The following is a 20,091-nucleotide window of genomic DNA, read 5'->3' as shown; positions in this document are numbered from 1 at the left end:
GGCGATGTCGGAACGTAGAGAAGGCCACCAGAACAGACGTGAAACAGCCCAGGACAGCTGATTCAAGGCCGCGGGGCATCCTGGAAAGGAGTTATGGTAGGTTCGCAACAACCGAGTGCGCAACTCCTCAGGCACAAAACATCTGCCGTTGGGTCTCCCAGAGGGAGCACCAGATTGAGCCGCCAAAATCTGCTCACCCAGGGGAGAGGTCAGGCTGGTGCGAATGGCGGCCAGGATCTGATTCGGAGGTATGACCGAAGTCGGAATCAACTCCTCCCCGGACAGCTCGGAGTACTGCCGTGATAAGGCATCCGCTCTGATGTTCTTGGAACCGGGTAGGTAGGAGACCACGTAATTAAAACGTGACAAGAACAGAGCCCATCTGGCCTGACGTGGTGTCAATCTCTTGGCCTCAGAAAGGTAGGTCAGATTCTTGTGGTCCGTCAGGATGAGAACCGGAACCACCGAACCCTCGAGCAAGTGCCTCCATTCTTTAAGGGCCTGCACGATGGCCAATAACTCCCTGTCACCAATCTGATAGTTGCACACCGCGGAAGACAGTTTCCGGGAGTAAAACCCACAAGGAAGCAGAGGACCCTCTGGTGTTCTACGCTGAGACAGAAGGGCGCCTACTCCCGTCTCAGACGCGTCCACCTCGAGGACAAAGGGCAACCCAGGGTTGGGATGCGACAGAATCGGAGCCGACACAAAGGCGGACTTTAGAGCCTCAAAAGCTCGGATGGCCTCGAGCGGCCAGACCTGGAAATTACTGCCCTTCCTGGTCAGATCCGTGAGAGGCTTGGCTAGCATAGAAAAGTCCCTGATGAACTTCCGATAATAATTGGCGAAGCCCAAAAAGCGCTGCAGGGCACGAAGACCACTGGGCTGGGGCCACTGTAAGACAGCCGAAACCTTCTCAGAATCCATGGAGAACCCCTCAGCGGAAATGATGTAACCTAAGAAGGTTACCTGGGATCGGTGAAATTCGCATTTCTCAAGCTTACCGAACAGCCTGTTCTCTCGTAACCGTTGCAACACTCGTCTGACATGCATAATGTGGGCCTCCATGGATTCAGAATATACCAAGATGTCATCCAAATAGACCACCACACACTGCTGCAACAGGTCACGGAAAACATCGTTGATGAATTCCTGGAAGACTGCGGGCGCATTGCACAACCCAAAGGGCATAACCAAGGATTCATAATGACTGGTCCTGGTGTTAAACGCGGTCTTCCACTCATCGCCCACCTTGATCCTTACCAGGTTATATGCCGCCCTCAGGTCGAGTTTGGTAAAGACCGTGGCCCCTTTGAGGCGATCGAACAGCTCGGAAATCAAGGGTATCGGGTAAGCGTTCTTGATCGTGATGCGATTGAGACCCCTGTAATCGATGTAAGGCCTCAACTCACCGCCCTTCTTTTTCACAAAGAAAAATCCAGCCCCTGCCGGGGACGAGGATTTGCGGATGTGTCCGCGTGAAAGCGCCTCCCTCACGTACTCCTCCATGGCCTCATTCTCCGCTACCGACAGTGGATAGACCTTGCCACGAGGAGGAACGGCACCAGATTGTAACTCTATGGCACAATCGTATGGGCGGTGCGGGGGTAGGGCAACCGCGCGCACCTTATCGAATACATCCCGGTACTCTTCGTATTCAGGAGGCAACAGAGAGTCCGAGGAAGTACACAGCAACTTGACAGGCCCATGGATGCAACTAGCCCCACACTGCGGTGACCACGAGAGGATCTCGGCCGATCTCCAATCGAAAGTCGGATTATGCTTCCGGAGCCAGGGGTACCCCAAGACCACCGAGTAGTGTGGAGACGAAATAACCTGGAGACAGACCGACTCTCTGTGAACGGCACCAATGGCTATCCCCACTGGAAGGGTCTCATGAGTCACGTGTGGTGGCAGAAGGGGTCTGCCGTCTATCGCCTCAAGAGCCAGTGGGGAACCTCGAGGCTGCAGAGGAATGGAATTGGCGGCAGCGAACACACTATCAATGAACAAACCACCAGCACCAGAGTCCACCAACGCCTGGGTCGTCACTGAGCCCCCGACCCAGGAGAGGACAACAGTGATCAGTGGTTTGTCAACACGGGAAACCGGGGACGAGGAGACTCCACCCAAGATCTGCCCCCGACAGGATCTCAGGTGCGAGCGTTTCCCGGACGGTTCGGACATGCCAACCGAAAATGCCCACCGAGACCACAGTACATGCATCGGCCCTCGCGTCTCCGGAGTACCCTCTCCCCCTTGGACAGGCGAGCAAACCCCAGCTGCATGGGTTCACCCCCAGACAAGTCATCCCCAGGAGGCGTGGGAGGAGAGGGAGGCACGGGTGGGACAGCAAACGTAGGCGCCAATCTGTTAGAAGACCTCCGCAGGCTCTCCTTAAAGGAAGGTCTCTCCCTGAGTCTGGTGTCAATCAAAATCAGGAAAGAAATAAGAGACTCGAGCTCCACTGGTAGGTCCTTAGCTGCAACCTCATCCTTCAAGGCATCCGAGAGACCATGAGAGAAAGCAGCGACCAGAGCCTCATTATTCCAGCCCACCTCTGCTGCCAGGGTACGAAACTCAATGGCGTATTCAGCTACGGATCGTGAACCCTGTCTGATGGACATAAGGAGCTTCGCAGCAGAGGCAGCACGAGCCGGCACATCGAATACCTTCCGAAGAGAAGCAACAAAACCGGAAAACTCGGCAACCACCGGATTGTTGTTCTCCCATAAAGGGCTGGCCCAGGCCAAGGCCTTGTCCGAGAGCAGCGAGATCAAGAAGCCCACCTTTGATCTCTCAGTAGGAAAGGCATGTGGCAGCAACTCAAAATAAATGCCCACCTGGTTAAGGAAACCTCGGCACTGAGTTGGCTCTCCCCCAAAGCGCTGTGGAAGGGGGGCAGAACCGGTCATACCCCGAGACACCGCAGGCGCAGCAACAGGTGTCGGGGTAGACTCTGGCGCAACAACCGGAGCGGCAGTAGGAGCGGGCCCAGGAGCGACAACCGACCCATCGGCAACGGAAGTGAAATGAGCCGTGCGTTCAAGCAGGGTTTGCAACGCCACAGCGAACCGACCCAACAGGTGATCCTGCTGATCAAGTCTGGCAACCAGCGTAGGTAGCGAGGATGGCCCTGTACCGTCAGAATTCATGGCTTGGTCCTAATGTCAAGGAACCATGAACCAGACGTACAACAAGAGATACGTGGAAATAAGAAGGCTTTATTGCAAATCAAGCTGTAAGCAAAAGTCCAAACGGATGGCTAAACCGGAGCAGGGTCTTGCGAAGCCAGAGGTCAGGAACCAGAAGGGTAGTCAGACGAAGCCAGGATCAGGAACAAGAAGGGTAGTCAGACGAAGCCAGGATCAGGAACCAGCGGGGTAGTCAGACGAGGCCAGGATCAGGAACCAGAAGCAGCAGCAGTCTTAGAAGCATGTGCACACAGGAGGACCAAGCAAGGAACTGAAGCCACAGACCTCCTATATATATGAGCTAGGCATCCAGCTCCTCCCAGTGGGAAGGAGAAGCCGCAGGGTGGGAGGCTACAAGAAACCCAGAAACCAAGATGGCCGCCAGCACATGTCAAACAAAGGAGACAGCAAGAAGGTAAGACCATGTCAAGACCCCTGTAATCGATGCAAGGCCTCAACTCACCGCCCTTCTTTTTCACAAAGAAAAATCCAGCCCCTGCCGGGGACGAGGATTTGCGAATGTGTCCGCGTGAAAGCGCCTCCCTCACGTACTCCTCCATGGCCTCATTCTCCGCTACCGACAGTGGATAGACTTTGCCACGAGGAGGAACGGCACCAGATTGTAACTCTATGGCACAATCGTATGGGCGGTGCGGAGGTAGGGCAACCGCGCGCACCTTATCGAATACATCCCGGTACTCTTCGTATTCAGGAGGCAACAGAGAGTCCGAGGAAGTACACAGCAACTTGACAGGCCCATGGATGCAACTAGCCCCACACTGCGGTGACCACGAGAGGATCTCGGCCGATCTCCAATCGAAAGTCGGATTATGCTTCCGGAGCCAGGGGTACCCCAAGACCACCGAGTAGTGTGGAGACGAAATAACCTGGAGACAGACCGACTCTCTGTGAACGGCACCAATGGCTATCCCCACTGGAAGGGTCTCATGAGTCACGTGTGGCGGCAGAAGGGGTCTGCCGTCTATCGCCTCAAGAGCCAGTGGGGAACCTCGAGGCTGCAGAGGAATGGAATTGGCGGCAGCGAACACACTATCAATGAACAAACCACCAGCACCAGAGTCCACCAACGCCTGGGTCGTCACCGAGCCCCCGACCCAGGAGAGGACAACAGTGATCAGTGGTTTGTCAACACGGGAAACCGGGGACGAGGAGACTCCACCCAAGATCTGCCCCCGACAGGATCTCAGGTGCGAGCGTTTCCCGGACGGTTCGGACATGCCAACCGAAAATGCCCACCGAGACCACAGTACATGCATCGGCCCTCGCGTCTCCGGAGTACCCTCTCCCCCTCGGACAGGCGAGCAAACCCCAGCTGCATGGGTTCACCCCCAGACAAGTCATCCCCAGGAGGCGTGGGAGGAGAGGGAGGCACGGGTGGGACAGCAAACGTAGGCGCCAATCTGTTAGAAGACCTCCGCAGGCTCTCCTTAAAGGAAGGTCTCTCCCTGAGTCTGGTGTCAATCAAAATCAGGAAAGAAATAAGAGACTCGAGCTCCACTGGTAGGTCCTTAGCTGCAACCTCATCCTTCAAGGCATCCGAGAGACCATGAGAGAAAGCAGCGACCAGAGCCTCATTATTCCAGCCCACCTCTGCTGCCAGGGTACGAAACTCAATGGCGTATTCAGCTACGGATCGTGAACCCTGTCTGATGGACATAAGGAGCTTCGCAGCAGAGGCAGCACGAGCCGGCACATCGAATACCTTCCGAAGAGAAGCAACAAAACCGGAAAACTCGGCAACCACCGGATTGTTGTTCTCCCATAAAGGGCTGGCCCAGGCCAAGGCCTTGTCCGAGAGCAGCGAGATCAAGAAGCCCACCTTTGATCTCTCAGTAGGAAAGGCATGTGGCAGCAACTCAAAATAAATGCCCACCTGGTTAAGGAAACCTCGGCACTGAGTTGGCTCTCCCCCAAAGCGCTGTGGAAGGGGGGCAGAACCGGTCATACCCCGAGACACCGCAGGCGCAGCAACAGGTGTCGGGGTAGACTCTGGCGCAACAACCGGAGCGGCAGTAGGAGCGGGCCCAGGAGCGACAACCGACCCATCGGCAACGGAAGCGAAATGAGCCGTGCGTTCAAGCAGGGTTTGCAACGCCACAGCGAACCGACCCAACAGGTGATCCTGCTGATCAAGTCTGGCAACCAGCGTAGGTAGCGAGGATGGCCCTGTACCGTCAGAATTCATGGCTTGGTCCTAATGTCATGGAACCATGAACCAGACGTACAACAAGAGATAAGTGGAAAAAGAAGGCTTTATTGAAAATCAAGCTGTAAGCAAAAGTCCAAACGGATGGCTAAACCGAAGCAGGGTCTTGCGAAGCCAGAGGTCAGGAACCAGAAGGGTAGTCAGACGAAGCCTGGATCAGGAACCAGCAGGGTAGTCAGACGAAGCCAGGATCAGGAACCAGCGGGGTAGTCAGACGAAGCCAGGATCAGGAACCAGAAGCAGCAGCAGTCTTAGAAGCATGTGAACACAGGAGGACCAAGCAAGGAACTGAAGCCACAGACCTCCTATATATATGAGCTAGGCATCCAGCTCCTCCCAGTGGGAAGGAGAAGCCGCAGGGTGGGAGGCTACAAGAAACCCAGAAACCAAGATGGCCGCCAGCACATGTCAAACGAAGGAGAACAGCAAGAGGGTAAGACCATGACAGCCAATCTGCTGAGCACACTAAAACAGCAATTCGTTGCCAAATACCCCGGGGTCCAGGACGTCTTGCGGCAGGCCAGGAAAATCTCTGATTATTTTAGAAGATCTTACATGGCCATGGATCGCCTTGCTGACGTTCAGCGGCGTGCCACTTGCCCGTCAGATGTCTGATTTGTGACTGCCCGACGCGCTGGAACTCCACCTTGCATATGCTTGATAGGCTTCTCTAGCAGAAACCTGCCGTTAACGACTACCTGTACGAAATCTGCAGCAGTACATGTTCTGGGGAGCTAGTTTTTTTTCCACCGCGCCAGTGGCTGCTCATGCCCGACTCATGCAGACTTCTGCAGCCATTCGATGAAATCACCAAACTGATGAGTCACAGCCAGGGCACCATGAGTGACATTGTACCTTACACCTTGTTTCTGGAGCATGCATTGGATCATGTCATTGATTAAGCCGTCAAGGAGCAGGAGCATGAAGATGAGGAAGTCGCAATGCTGGATGAATTCCCAGGGGGGGCTACTCCATCTGAGACAAGTCAGCAGGAGTCTGAGGAGGATTGTGCCTGGGGGAAGGAAAAGGAGGAGGAGTAAGAAAAGCAGGCGTTAAACTTTTCTGAAATCCCTGGTGTTGTCCGTGGCTGGGGGGAGGAGACCAAGGACGACATTCTCCTAGAAGATGAGCAGGGGCCTTCGTGTTCCAGTGTTTGAAGAGGGATCCTCATATTAAAAGCATAAAGGGCAAGAACTAGTACTGGGTGTCAACGTACTCAGACCCCCGGTACAAACACAAAATGGCAGACATGTTACCAGCATCACAGAGGGCTGTCAGAATTCAGCATTTCCAGGCCTTGCTGCGAAAGATGCTGCATTCTGCTGTTGCTGGGGCTGGCAGAGGAATTTCCACCCACATAATAACAGTTGCGAGTACTAATCCTACAGCTCATGCAAGAAGAGGGCGGTTTGAATATGTGTTGGTCACTTCGGTTATGAGATCATTCTTGCAGCCAACCCGCCGACAGCCCCCCTCTGACTCCAGCCTCAGAGAACGCCTAGACCCACAGGTGTCCGACTACATTGGGTTAATGGCCGATGTGGCCGCTCTGAGAAGCGAGGAACCCCTTGACTACTGGGTGTGCAGGCTTGACCTGTGGCCAGAGATGGCACAATTTGCCATGGAACTCTTGGCTCGCCCCTTGTCGAGTGTCCTGTCCGAAAGGAAAAAAAGGAAATTAAATTGCCTTTTCCTATAAAAAATGAAAAAGAAAAAAAAAATACACATATTAGGTATCACCGCGTCCTTAACAACAGTCTTTATAAATATATCATATGATCGACCCCGTCCGATAAACACCATAAAAAATAAAAACTGTGTAAAAAAAATCTATTTTTGTCACCTTACACCACAAAAAGTGCAAGACAAGTGATCAAAAAGGCATATGTCCCACAAAATGGTACCAATAAAACCGTAACCTCATCCCGCAAAGAATGAGACCATACAGAAGAAAATCGCTCAAAAAATAAAAAACTATAGCTCTCCGAACACGGAGACACTAAAACATCATTTTTTAATTTCAAATATGCCATTATTTTGGTATTGGCACATCCGTAACAACATGCTCGATACAAATATATCATGACTTAACCCCTCAGGTGAACAACGTAAAAAAAAAAAAAAACTGTGCCAAAAAGCAAATTTTTTTCATCTTACATTACAAAAAGTGCAACACCAAGCGATCAAAAAGGCATATGCCCCCCAAAATAGTACCAATCAAACCATCACCTCATCCCGCAAAAAATGATACCCTATTTAAGACAATCACCCAAAAAATTTAAAAGCTATGGCTCTCAGACTATGGAGACACTAAAACATAATTTTGGTTTCAAAAATGCTATTATTGTGTAAAACTTAAATAAATAAGAAAAAGTAAACATATTAGTTATCGCCACGTCCGTAACGATCTGCTCTAAAAAACTGTCACATGACCTAACCCCTCAGATGAACACTGTAAAAATAAATAAATAAAAACTGTTCCAAAAACAGCTAATTTTTTGGTCATAAAGTGTAATAATGAATGATCAAAAAATCCTATGTACCCAAAAATGGTACCAATAAATCAAAATATGGTAACTTTTTGGGAGTTTCTACTCTAGGGGGTCTTTAAATGGGACATGGCATCTAAAAACCAGTCCAGCAAAATCTGCCTTCCAAAAACCATGCGGCGCTCCGTTTCTTCTGCGCCCTGCCGTGCGCCCTTACATCAGTTTATGACCACATGTGGGGTGTTTCTGTAAACCGCAGAATAAGGGTAATAAATATTGAGTTTTGTTTGGCTGTTAACCCTCAATGTGTTATAGAAAAAAATTTAATAAAATGGAAAATCTGCCAAAAAAGTGAAATTTAGAAATGTATTCTCCATTTTCCTTTAATTCTTGTGGAACACCTAAAGGGTTAACAAAGTTTGTAAAATCAGTTTTGAGTAACTTGAGGGGTGTAGTTTCTACAATGGGGTCGTTTATGGGGGTATCCACTATGTAAGCCCCACAAAGTGACTTCAGATCTGAACTGGTCCTTAAAAAGTGAGTTTTAGAAATTTTCTTAAAACTTTTTAGAATTGCTTCTAAACTTCTAAGCCTTCTAACGTCCTAAAAAAAATAAAATGAAATTTCCAAAATGATGCCAACATAAAGTAGACATATGGGGAATGTTAAGGAATAAATGTTTTATGAGGAATCACTTTCTGTTTTAAAAGCAGAGGAATTGAAATTTTGAAAATTGCAAATTTTTCAAACTTTTTGGTAAATTTGGGATTTTTTTCATAAATAAAGGTGAAATATATTGACTCAAATTTATGACTATCATGAAGTAGAATGTGTCACGAGAAAACAATCAGAATGGCTTGGATAAATAAAAGTGTTCCAAAGCAATTACCATATAAAGTTACGCATGTCAGATTTATAAAATTTGACCTGGACACTGGGGCATCAATGACCCTTGGTCATGAAAGGGTTAACCATGTTTTTATTCCAATTTTATATTTTTTGTTTTAAACATATGTATTTGACATCTATGTGTACTGGCCTGCGGTAAAAATTTATATCTAATGACCGTCTAATATACCTCCAGTCACATACTTTTTCTGTCCGGTGAATGCCTAATATTTGGAGCCTGTACTACATTGGCCTGCAGTAAAATTGATATTGAATGGCCGTCTAATATACCTGCAGCCACATAATGAGTTGATCTTTTCTGTACGTTGAATGCATAATTTTTGGGGCCCGTAATCTAACTGGCCAACAGTAAAATTGTTATACGGTGAACGCCTAATATACCTCCAACCACATTATCAATTGTGTTTTTCTGTACGGTGAATGAGTGTTTTTTGGGGCCTGTAGTCCACTGACCTGCAGTAAAATTGATATCCATTGACCGTCTAATATACCTCCGGCCACATAATCACTTGATCATTTATGTAAGTTGAATGCCTAATTTTTGGGGCCTGTAATCTAAGTTGTCAACAGTAAAATTGTTATACGGTGACCGCCTAATGTACGTCCAGCCACATTATCAATTGTTCTTTTCTGTCCGGTGAATGCCTAATGTTTGGGACCTCTGAGTAATTCAACACCTGTGATGACCATGTGTTATCATATTTCAACTATTATCATTTGGGGCTTTTTCAAGAGGGGGGATTTTGTTAGCCATGTTTTTAATCCAATTTTATATTTTTTGTTATTTTAAACATCTGTATTTGACAACTATTTGTACTGGCCTGCAGTAAAATTGATATCCAATGACCGTCTAATATACATTCAGCCACATAATCACTTGATCATTTATGTACGTTGAATGCATAATTTTTGGGCCTTGTAATCTAACTGGCCAACAGTAAAAATTTTATATGGTGACCGCCTAATGTACCTCCAGCCACATTACAATTGTTCTTTTCTGTACGGTGCATGAATAATTTTTGGGGCCTGTAGTCCACTGGCCTGCAGTAAAATTGATATCTAATGACCGTCTAATATACCTCCAGCCACAACATAATTACTTGTTCTTTTCTGTCAGGTGAATGCCTAATGTTTGGAGCCTATAGTCCACTGGCATGCTGTAAAATTGATATCCACTGACCGTCTAATATACCTCTGGCCACATAATTACTTGTTCTTTTCTGTCCGGTGAATGCTTGGGGCCTGTACTCCAGTGGCCTTCATTAAAATTTGTATCCATTGACCGCATAATGTACTTCGAGCCACATAATCACAATTTCTTTTTTGTCAGGTGAATGCCTAATTTTTAAGGACCGTTCTCCCGTGGCCTAAAATAACATTTACCTAGTCTCCAGCAGGGCACATTTCTGAGAATTTCCCTTTAAGATGCATAACATTTCCCCTGATTAAAATACATATTTTTGGGGGGAATTTTTGCCATTGATCCCCCCTCTGGTATGTGTCAGGGCAAAAAACCCTACTCTGATTTATGCTGTGTTCCAAATTATTATGGCAAATAGGTATCGAGTACTCGGAAGAATTGAATAATACAATCATCAAGGCTGTATTCAAACAAGTCTCTGTTTTGTTTTTTTATTGAATGCAAATACTTATACCACATTAGGACCAGTTCCAGTTATACAATCACACACTTATAACGAAACATCTAGACATATATATAAATGCCTATGAAACAGAACATGTAAATATCAGTCGCAGAGACATACATTTATCAGAATACAGGAAGTAGATATATGTCACACCAAGCAGTTTCCATTTCTCGAAAATAGCAAAGTTATTAAGTGTAAAATGGCCGCTGCAGACACAAAGATGGAGTCTTATCCCTCACATCTCCCCCATTTGATACCACGGTGAGCCCGTAAGATCCATCCGGATGTACCCCAGATGTTCCACCTCATGGATAAAATATACATCTGCTGGTAGCCATGCAAAGTTCAGTTGAACCGGGGTTCTGAGCTCATCTATAGTCTTACTACGGAATTGGTAAAATGTTACTTCTGTCTTCAGTCTTTTCAAACAGTCTTCTAATACATGTCAGAATACAATATATCACTATTACAAGCAAGATTATAACAACAATTAGTGATACAAATATTCAAGATGGACCCTCCATCTTTGAGACATCTGTGGACTGTCACCGCCTAGAAGTACTTCAGAACAAACTAATCCTATTCTGCCCTTTGGGATCCCTTCCAGGGGGGTGGGGGGGGGGCAGTACCACAGATACTCTCAATAATCTCGATATTGTTTCTTCTTCTTTTTACAAACTTTATTAATACACATAAGCATACGCTTGATTATAATGTAAATGACTAATATAATTAGCACTACTTGTACTACTGGTTGAAAAAAATATATATATTAACCAGCCACTCCACCCTTTGAACCAGTTGGCAGGATTGAGAAAGGAAAAGGTGTCTCCCCACCATGAGTCTTTGTTTGCAATATTTTCCTGTAACCATTTGTCTCTCATGGTTTTCACCTTTCCTATTCTAGCTTTTACCTGTAGGTTACCTTGGGGTTCTGTATAATGGCAACAAATAGGTCCTACAACCTGACACATACCTCCTTCCTTTGCTGTCAGGTAGTCTAAAACCAAGATGTGTTGATTGGTGACAATGATTATCTGATTCTGGATCATCCAATTAATCAGTTGCCACCACTAGTTTGGAACCTGCTTCATGCCTGTGAAAAAGAAAGTAGTTCCAAAAATTTCTTGCAGTGAGAAGCGTGGACCCAATTTGTCCTTCCTTCAACTTTTACAGCAGTCTCAGTCTTTAGTAAGTCTTTTTTTATGACAACCCAATCACCAGGCACCAGGGGGTATGTCCCTTTAACTGAGTCTGAATCTGGAATGGAAGAAAACACTTGTTTATGATTGTGCTCCAACCTGCGGGTGAGGGCCTTCATGTAACTGACCATGCTGTCAGTCTGGAGGGGCAACTGTTGAGGAAAATATAGTACTAGTTTGGGCACAGATCCAAATCATATCTCAAAAGGGGATAAACCAGAACTTTTTCCAGGAAAGGTTCTGATGGAGTACAGGGCCAGTGGGAGGCACTCTGTCCAGGGCCTTCCAGTCTCTCATATGGCCTTCTAAATTTTTAGCTTTATCGTGCCATTCAATTTTTCGACATGGCTGCTGCTTTGGGGGTGATAGGCCATGTGGAAAGCGTGACTCCCAGAGCTCCCATTATCTCCCTCATCACCTCCCCAGTGAAATGGCTTCCTCTGTCTGATTCTATGACCTGTGGAACACCATACCTGCAGACAAGTTCACTGACCAATTTCTTTGCTGTATTCTTAGCATATGCAGCCGATACTGGATAGGCTTCCGGCTATCCTGAAAAGAGATCAACGCACACAAGCACATATTTGTATACTCCCACTTTTGGTAGTTGTATATAATCTATCTGCAATCTCTTAAATGGGTAAAATGGCCTGGATGTGTGTTTCTTGGGTGTTTTTTATTGCCCCTAGTCTCACCGGTTTCCTGCCTGGTATGTGCTTTTACCTTTACAATGGCTACTTCTTCTGGAAGCAACAGTAAGTTCATTAGTTCAAACACAGCATCTTGGTTTTTAATTGGTTTTTCTGCTGAAGTGAGGAAGTCTCTGGCCCACCAGATGGGACCATAGTCATGTGCAATACCGAAGCCATACCTGGAATCTGTGAAGATATTTGCTCTTTTACCATCTGCCATTTTAAACGCTTCAGCTATTGCCTTCAACTCAGCCTCCTGTGCTGACATGTGAGGAGGGGGTGGTTCAGCCAATACTACCTCATGTTGCGTGACCACTGCATATCCAGTATGAAATTGGCCATCCTCACCCATGTCTCCGCTGCCATCTACAAAAAAACTCAAGATCTGGATTAGACAAAGGTTGATCATGGTCATGAGAAAATCCAGACGTTTCTTGTTGCATCAATTGTACACAGTCATGTGAATCATTTTCATTTAAATCATTTAAAAGAGACCCTGAACCTCCCTCCTCCATTTCTGAATCTGTAATGGGCAGCAACGTTGCAGGATTCAGAATCGTACATCTTTTGAATGTAATTGAGTCAGGCATAAGGAGGCAAAACTGCAATCTAAGTTGACGCGCCTTTGATATGTGCTTTGGCTGTACTTGACTGAGGATTCCTTGAATGTCATGAGGAGTCTGTACCACCAGGGGGTAAAGAAGAACAATTTCTGATGCTTTTTCCACCATGAGTCACACTGCCGTGACCGCCCTGACACAGGAAGGGGCAGCGCGCACTGCAAGATCTAATCTAGCAGAAAAGTAGGCAACTGGACGCTGCCTGTCTCCATGTTTCTGTGTCAGGACTGAGGTGCTATGGCCACTCAGCTCTGACCAGAATAGATTAAAAGGCTGGTCCTAGTTGGGTATGCCACGAGGTAGTATCGCAGCTTCTCCTTCTCAGGTCAGGTCACGTGAGACGCCGAGAAGGAGAAGCTGCGATACTACCTCGTGGCAGGAGGTAGGCAGCTAACACCGATACAAAAGAAAGTACAAAGTATTCCTTTGGACGCCAGAACCATATACCGGCGACCGCAGGGTGGATACCTTTTCAGCGACTTGTATGTAGATCACTGGCAAGTTATTTTATAAGTATCAGAGCATTGACAAAGTTCAAATCTAATGCGCTATTGACAGACACCACGCAGCACAACCAAGTGGTCCTATTATCTTTTTGGAGTACTCCTGTTGTTTGGGTATATGCGTGAGCTCTGCATTCAAAATACCTATTCATTTATGCTATTGAGTTGATATGCTATTAGGATATGTCTAATACTTAGTGGGCAATTTATTTTATAATTGTGTTGTTATTCATACTGACCTCTCACTGGTGGAGCTTGGGGAGCCTGATTATCTGCCCTGTCTACTTGGTCTGCGGCCCCATCAGCTGGTGGTGGTGCTGGTGGTCGTGGAATAAAATTTGTTCTGATAGTCACTGGGTACACTCCTGTCCGTGGTCTGGGCTTCGGTGCCCCACAAACTCTACATGGCTCAGTCCAGTCAGTGTCCTAATTTGCACAAACACCACATGTCCAGTATCCCGGGCCACCCGTGACCAACGGATAAGAGGGCGGTGGGGCACAGGGTACTGGACACTTTTTGTTTTTCAGTCCGTCCAAATCATCCTTTTTCACATTGGTAGCATAATACATATTTCCTCCAAACGCTATGCTTGGTCATTGCTAATTCTTCACTTTCTCTGCTACCCGACACCAACATTCCACAACCTCCTCACTTTCCTGATCCTTCATCCAACCACTATGTGTTCTTTTGAACCTTTCCCAAACTTCAGAATCTAAATTACCATGTTTCATACCCACCTTATGTAACACCTTCTCTGTCTTTTTCTTGTCTTGTTTTCCATCTACATCTTCGACTATGTGTTTGGCTAATTTGTACCCCTCAGGTATACTCTGTGTATTGCCCATGTCTATATGTTAAGATTTTCTCTACCAGATGTCTGAAATATCTAGTTGAAACTAAATTTCAACAACCATCTATCTGCTTCCTTATAGCCTCACTGATCTCCTGTTAGTGTATCAACTATATTACAGATAGGAAAACTCTATATCGTCTTAACACTTTCTCAGAGGACTCCACGGTTCACTATTTCCTCTACGGGTATTTTCTGTCATACGATACAAAATACAAACAACAACCAAGACATATATAACAACACCAATGACCAATCCAAATGTTTCCCAAGACTAAGACCAATCAAATTCCATATCTCAGCATAATAGGTTCTTACCATAATAGGCTTGACCATTAGTAAGAATTCAATAGACCTGCTGCCTCGGACCCGGTTAAAGATACGGGAAGATATATTGTGTATGAATAAAGTTCTTACCTTAGAGCGCTGCATATTTTATCTGTGAGTCTAGTTCTCCTCCCATCGTGGCCGGAACTGCAGGGTCAAGAGTCCACTGGTCAAGCCCCACGTTGGGCACCAAAAAATTGTCAGGGCAAAGACCCCTATTCTGATTTATGAGTTCCAAATTGCTATGGCAAATAGGTAACGAGTACTCGGGAGAATTGAATGACACAGATATCAAGGTTGTATCTAAGCAAGTCTCAGTTTATTACTTATGGAAAGCAAATACTTATACCACGTTGGGGCCAGTTCCTGTTATACACCCATGCACTTTACATGAAAGTCATGAAACATGGACATATAGTTATGCTTATGAAGCAGAAGGTGTAAATGTCAGTTAACCGCAGACTTTCTATACAAAAATGAGACATACATTTATCAGAATAGGAGGAAGTAGATATAGCGCACCAAGCAGTTTTCATTTTGAGAGACTAGCAAAGGTGGGTGCTAAGTTACTCCTTCCCTGATCTGCAGATACTGACATACACACACAAGTCATTAATCTCTCAACTTCAAAAAAGGTCATACAATATAAAATGGCCGCTGTAGACACGAAGATGGAATCTCATCCCTCACAGTACCTGATGGGTTAAATCAGGAAAAATAATTATTTGCCTTTTAAGATTTAGATACCATAGGAGGCAAATTAATAAAGGAATTTTAGCAATAATTAAAGAGGAGCATGTGTAATACCCTAGAGTGGTGTTACCACTCCTGCAACCTGCTACTATCTTTATTGGTCTAACAAAATGTCACCTATATATTTATTTCCAGGTCCCTCAACACTGTGCATTTCTAATAATTTTAGGTAACTGTTCATGTAATGTGCCTGGTTCACCAGCAGATGGCAGAAAATATGGCAGGGCTCTACTTAGATAGAATGGAACTTTCCATTCCATTCTACACCCCTCTGTAGGGGAGTGGGCCAGCCATGCTTCCTGAAGGAAGGGTGGGGACCAGTTAGAGTTAGTATAGTTTACCCCCAGCTAGGGGAAGTGTGTGAAGATGCATGTCTCTGCTGGACATGCCCACACCAGCCAGATCACCCTAAGCTCCTCTGGCTATGCAGGTCAAAGCTTAAAGCCTCAGGAGCCAGGAGAAAGTTCCCTGGCATAACATAAGTCCGACTACAAGAGTGAAGTGTAGCATCAAGAAGAAGAGTTATCCAGTCAGCCTGTCAGTACAACAGTGACAGAAACAGATATAGCAGAGTTAAGTTTGCCTGTCAGTTTAATGCTAAAGCCTGCTGGAACCAAGACCAAGCCTGAACACTGTTGGAAGAAACGTTTATTCAAAGTAAAGCTGCTGTTGAACTTCATCTCAAGGTCTTCACTCAAGTTATTTCTTTCCAATCCCAATCAATTATTCCCCCTATTTATTGCTTCTAAGCCAAAGTCTGTGGTCCAGCCGTATCCAGTTAGAAGCACCATGACACACTTAAAGAGACATATTAGGCCGCAACATACCACTCTGCCAATCCTACACCTGGGACGCTATATAGGAGGCGCCTGTTGCACATAGATGCAATATTGACCATATTTAATATGGAATGGGCGTTCCTGGAGGCAAATTATATAACAACATGTAAGATGGAAGGACGAGTATCCCTGACGAAGGAGGCCAAGTTCTCTGAAACGTGTTGTTTTTCTGGTTCCCAGAGGCTGCCGTACATGTGTGACATCACACCAACACTTCGGGAAGCCCATTCTGACTTCTAAGACAGGCGGCCAGTCGCGAGCAAATGGGGAGGCAAGTATGATTTATTTATTTTTTCTTCACACTATTTCAGCTTCGAGGCAAATCAAATTTATCCTGAAATTCGGATGGAATTCCACTTCGCTCATCTCTAATCAGCACCGATACCCCACAATAAGTGAAAGGTGCCTACTAGTAAGCGCAGGTTGATTGCTATTTATTTATGAAATGATCATGTCATAGGCCTGCCTGGGTGAAAATTTGGATATGTCCGGGTTCAGAGCTGAACCAGGACATATCCCCATTTTCACCCAGGCAGGCAAGGTTAACTACACACTGGAAAACTTGAGGAATATCAGATTCCATGGTTACACATGACAACAGGACAACTCTCATCTTTCGAAGTGGCTTCCGTGTCACTACAACCAGATCTCCCTTAGTTGGAACCTCTTGATTATACCTTAGTGGCTGGACAGCCATCTCTTTAAAAGTGACATCTACTGTCATCACCAACTACCAGCACCTGACACCCTGCTAGGCTCTACAATCCTCTGTCTACTCCTCTGACTAACTCCAGGCTCCACAGCCTCTCTGCACAGTCTATCTCACTGATTTTCCTCTCTGCAGCCGCACAGGCCTGGCTTGGACCTGTTTTTCAGTCTAAACAGAAATCTCTGACAGGAAGATCTCTGCTTCTTTCTTCGGCTTTGCACTGGCATTTTATTCTGTTCAGTGTCCCAGTCCCATGTGTCAAGGTCAACTACTGTACTGACCTCAAAGAGTTCCTCCTCATAATGACCACTGTTCCCCCTAACAATATGGTGGAATGATATTACAGTATCGCCATGCATTACAGTATCACCAGTGACATCAGACTCTGCCATCACTCCATGTGGCCTTTGGTGTGGTGTTCTCCGATGGTGTGGGCCTTTTTACTTAATGGACACCAGCTTTGAGAGACACCACTAGGACCAGTCAAGATTAATCTATGTGTCTGATGGACCACCGCACTCACCAGACAGAATTTTCAAGGTGAGCCTCGAGTTATGAGACTATGTTGACTAGAAAACATCTCCTCAAACATTTAATAGTAACCAGACTACGTATGAGTCACTTTCCGTAGCTTAAGCAGTTTGGGTAAATTGTTAACCCTTTTTCTGATGACAGACAGGATAGTTTTGACCACAGTAGAATGGCATACTGCTTGTAGAACGATCTTTTTTACCTCTTGGTTCCTCAGGCTATACACAAGTGGGTTCAACATTGGTGTAAGTACTGTGTAGAAAATACAAGCCACTTTGTCCTGGACATCAAAGATGTCGGATGGAGGGCGTAGATAGGTGAAGAAGACTGTAACATAAAACAAGGAGGTGCATATAAGGTGAGCTGAGCACGTACTAAATGCCTTTTGCTTCCCCTCAGCTGACTTCATGCGTATAATTGTTGAAAAAATAAACATATAAGAGATTAGTATGGGTAAAAAGGACCCAATGGTACAAGCGCCAACACTATACACCGTCACCAAATCACAGTACAAAGTATCGGAGCAGGACAGCTTGAGCAATGGAGGAACGTCACAGTAGAAGTGGTCGATCAAGTGTGACCTGCAGAATTGGAGCCTAAATACACAGTTTGCCTGTAAGGCCGACTGTAAGAAGCCGATGAAGAAAGCAAGAAGAACAAGGCAAAAGCATTTAGACTTGGTTATTATGGATGCATAATGGAGAGGGTGACATATGGCAACATAGCGGTCATATGACATGTTCGCCAAAATAAAGATTTCTGTCCCTGCCAAAGCAGCAAACAAGAAGAACTGTATGGCACAACCATTGAAGGAGATGACCCTCCTTGAGGAGATAAGATCGGAGAGCATTCTGGGGGTTATAACAGTAGAATAGAAAAGGTCAACCAGGGAGAGGTAGCTCAGGAAGAAGTACATCGGAGTGTTGAATTTGGTTGTTTTTTTTACAATTGCTATCATTCCAATGTTTCCTATCACAGTCACAATATATACAAAAAAGAAGAAGAGGAATAGGAAGGGGGTGAGTCTTCCATCGTTGGTCAGGCCAGAAAACAGAAACGGAGAAACTTGGGTCTCATTCTTGACATTATCCATTGGGTTCTTGTTCTGTAGAGGTAAAAAAAAATAGAGATGAGCGAATTTATAAAAAAAATTGGATTTGGTCGGTTTGCCAAATTTTCCAAAAAGATTTTATTGGATCTAAATTTATTTGTGGTGAATTGCATAAAAAATGGCTATTTCCTTGCTGCAGAGAGACTGTATAGTGGTGTAGAACACTGTGCCGTCCAGTAACACACATAGGGAGTCTGCTGTGGTAGTGAAACAATACTGTGAGTCAGTATGACATGCAGATGACAGGCGTCGCTCTTAGAATCACTGCACACTTCACTTATTTGGGCAGTCACGGGGCCAAAACTGACCAAATAACTCGTGTGAACTCAGCCTTACAGGTCGATGTTAGTGTCAGGTATAAAGAACCATGCAGAGTGAAAGAACGCACTCCTTTTACACCATCAGCTGATTCCACATAGATGTCTACACAACCTGTTCCATTAAACGCTTATACAAGTAGAGCCGCCCCCCCCCCCCGACAGAGCGGAGACTGTGTCAGCAGTAAGATTGTGTTGACGTCACTGATTATTTTGCCCTTCCTCTGATTCGTCAGAACAATAACCCCCAAAAAACAGATCCTGTCTGTTGAGCATCCACCCTCACTTGGTCCGCATTTGGTCAGTAATCCATCAGTATTGCTAATGCCCAAAAAATCCAGGAGTGGATCCAAAACAGATTGGAATATTTGCATGTCTTCTGTGTTCTGTATCCACTCCTGCTTTTGACTACCAAATCATAAGTAAATTCTGATATAAAATAGGGACCATGTCATACAGGCCTTACAGCTGTTACACAGACAGGATCCGTTGTGCGTCTCATTTTTCCATCCTTCTGACAGATCAGAAGAAGGGTCAAATAAATGATGATGTCAACCAGGCCAAAAGGGCTAAATAGTGGCCCAGTCATGAAGTGGGGAGGGTGGAAACAGCATGAGAAGTCCACAGAGTGACCCAATGACATAGTGGTGAGGTGGCCGCAGCATAAGGAAACTAGTGATGAGCAGCATAGGTAGTTTTCATTTTTGTGATATTTCGATAATTCTTGGCCAAATATTTGCAAAAATTCTAGAATTTGTGATCTTTAGTCATTATTGTCTTGATTGCGAAAAATCCGCAATGTAATATTAGTGTACTGCAATACAGGCATGGGTTACTTTTGCTACATTTTTCAAGCTGCTAGAAGTTTCCTGAGACTGGAGAAAATGCACAGCACAGTAATTCCTATCACACTAACTAACACCCTGCACTGGACCCTATCAACTACACTTTATCACTATCTAACTTACACTGACTATCTCCCACTAAATATCTGTATTATATATATGAGCTAACTAACTATCTAATGTAATTGGATAAGGAATAGGATCCAGATGAAAGCACAGAGAACAGCAATGTCACTGCTCTCTGTCTGAAAACTGCAAAAATATAGTAAGGGGTAGGCAACTTTCCTATTGGTTGCTAGAGATGTTGCTAAGCTGAGACAAAG

At 45.6% G+C, this 20,091-nt stretch overlaps 2 protein-coding genes across 2 annotated transcripts in view; both read right to left on the bottom strand.

Annotated features, from left to right (window-relative positions):
* The window catches only part of LOC122929177 (olfactory receptor 1019-like), a 106,606-nt gene extending 92,275 nt beyond the window's left edge, over positions 1–14,331 (bottom strand). Inside the window, exons 1-2 of the mRNA XM_044282685.1 lie at positions 14,224–14,331; positions 12,366–12,747 (exon numbers count right to left, since the gene is read on the bottom strand). Of these exons, the coding sequence (XP_044138620.1) occupies positions 12,366–12,747; positions 14,224–14,331 (490 nt within the window). The remainder of the gene's footprint in view (positions 1–12,365; positions 12,748–14,223) is intronic.
* A 3,240-nt stretch (positions 14,332–17,571) lies between these two features.
* LOC122929176 (olfactory receptor 5B12-like) lies at positions 17,572–18,588 on the bottom strand. Its single transcript, XM_044282684.1, has one exon. It carries the CDS (start codon positions 18,586–18,588, stop codon positions 17,572–17,574), a length of 1,017 nt encoding a protein of 338 aa, XP_044138619.1.
* Positions 18,589–20,091: the final 1,503 nt, after the last annotated feature.

The sequence above is a fragment of the Bufo gargarizans genome, chromosome 2, assembly GCF_014858855.1.
Source record: "Bufo gargarizans isolate SCDJY-AF-19 chromosome 2, ASM1485885v1, whole genome shotgun sequence".
NCBI classification, from domain to species: domain Eukaryota; kingdom Metazoa; phylum Chordata; class Amphibia; order Anura; family Bufonidae; genus Bufo; species Bufo gargarizans.
Note: the sequence above shows the minus strand (reverse complement) of the source record. Positions and strands in the feature narration are given on the sequence as shown.